The 1,937-nt window shown below is 39.7% G+C and overlaps 1 protein-coding gene across 1 annotated transcript; it reads left to right on the top strand.

Annotated features, from left to right (window-relative positions):
* Nucleotides 1-392: 392 nt before the first annotated feature.
* LOC117051646 (interferon-inducible GTPase 5-like) lies at nucleotides 393-1,712 on the top strand. The gene has a single exon (XM_033158220.1). The coding sequence runs from the start codon at nucleotides 409-411 to the stop codon at nucleotides 1,639-1,641; it is 1,233 nt and encodes a 410-aa protein (XP_033014111.1). The 5' UTR covers nucleotides 393-408; the 3' UTR covers nucleotides 1,642-1,712.
* Nucleotides 1,713-1,937: the final 225 nt, after the last annotated feature.

The following is a 1,937-nucleotide window of genomic DNA, read 5'->3' as shown; positions in this document are numbered from 1 at the left end:
GAAGTGTTTTATCCAAAGTTTTAGCCAAAAAATGGAATCTTTAGTGCGGTGTAAATGCTTCCTTTAGACACATCTACAGAAGAATGAACAATCTGAGTTCAAAAAAGATTGACATCTCACATAAACATGTTTTAAGGGTTATGTGTGAATATATTTATATATTTATTATATGCACATACAGTATAGATTTTTGAGAGATTGACAACAGGCACAATTCTTCACTTTATTAAAATACTACCAACTGCTGCTCAAACAACCCACTAGTAGAGACATGCCCTATGTAAATTGTTTTTCCCATATAAACCACAGATTGTAAAGATGTCCATAAAAGTGTGTGGAAAGCTATCATTTAACTATTACAGTTTCCTTTTCTTTCTCAGATAAAGTGAGCCACGAGAAATCACTGTCATGGATCCTGCCGTAACAATAGAAACCTTAAGAAAAGACCTTGCTGAAGTGAAATCTGCTTTGGATCAAAAAAATTTCGAAGCTGTTTCAGCTGAAGCTCAACAGCAGTCAAATTTATTAAATAACATCACCTTGGCAATTGCCATCACAGGAAGATCAGGTGCTGGGAAATCATCTTTTGTCAATGCCCTGCGAGGAATGAAAGATCGTGGGGAGGGTGCAGCTCTGACGGGGGTGACAGAAACAACAATGGTACCACAAGAATATTCACACCCCACATTCCCCAATTTCAAAATTTGGGATCTACCAGGAATTGGAACAACTAAATTTAGTGCAAAGGAATACCTAACGAAGGTCAATTTCAGCAATTATGATTTTTTCATCATCGTCTCCTCGGGACGCTTCACTGAAGATGACACCAAATTGGCTCTTGAGATCCAGGAAAATAATAAGAAATTCTACTATGTGCGCAGCAAAGTGGATATCGATATAGATAATGACAGGCGGTCAAAAGGCATTGATGTGGGGGACACCCATGAGATGATGCAGTCTGAGAAGGAAACTCTTGAAACTATACGGAAAGATAGCTATAATAATTTGAAGGCGTTAGGTGTGTCTTCTCCAAGGGTCTTTCTGATATCGAGGTGGGATTTGAGCAAGTATGATTTCCCCCTGCTTCAAGAGACCTTTGAAAAGGAACAGGATGAAATCAAGAGAGATGTTTTAATTTTGTGTCTTCCAATTTTAACAAAAGATAGCCTTAAAAAGAAAAAGGCTGCTATGGAGAGCCTGATATGGAAAAAAGCAATGGTGAGTTGTAGTGTTGGGTTGATTCCTGTCCCATTCCTTTCGCTTGGTTTTGACGTTGGCATTGTGGTTTCGACAATGAGGGATATCTGCAAAGTTTTTTGTTTGGATGAAAATTCCCTCAATATACTAGCAAACCGAGTGGGGAAAGATGTTGAGGAGTTGAAATCTGTTATTGAACATACCCCAAGCACTGGTAAGATCACGACAGAATTCATCATGGATTTCTTGAAGAGGTCACCAGTGTGGGGAACAATCACAGCAGTAGAGCTGGTTCTGGATTTCATACCCCTGCTGGGGGCTCTCTATGGTGGGGGCAGTTCTTTTGCTACCACATTCTACATGCTGAAGAATTTCCTGGAAAACGCTGTGAAAGATGCAGAGAAAGTTCAGGCAAAGGCTGCTGAGCCTAAGAGACGCAAGTAAACAGCCAATACATCTACCTGGGAAGAGACATCCAGGTACAACATGCATTATCTCAACTTTCTCCAACAGCATCAACCGAATGCTTTGTTCACAAGTTCAACTTCTGGTCTTGCAACATGGCATCCTAGCGTGCTCCCTTTATCACTCTTCAGCTCAGCTGAATTTTCAAAAATTTCCAAAAATTCTGCCTGGATGCTACTCCCAACAGATGAATCCCAGACATATGGCAGCCCTATTTTAACAACGCTTAATCAGTAGCCTGTCTGAAATTTAAATTGTATTTTTAAAAGTATTGT

This window comes from Lacerta agilis, chromosome 8 (genome assembly GCF_009819535.1).
Source record: "Lacerta agilis isolate rLacAgi1 chromosome 8, rLacAgi1.pri, whole genome shotgun sequence".
Classification (NCBI taxonomy): Eukaryota; Metazoa; Chordata; class Lepidosauria; order Squamata; family Lacertidae; genus Lacerta; species Lacerta agilis.
Note: the sequence above shows the minus strand (reverse complement) of the source record. Positions and strands in the feature narration are given on the sequence as shown.

Coding starts and splice junctions, on each gene's coding strand:
- LOC117051646 (XM_033158220.1), top strand. CDS start 409: ATGGATCCTGCCGTAACAATAGAAACCTTAAGAAAAGACCTTGCTGAA.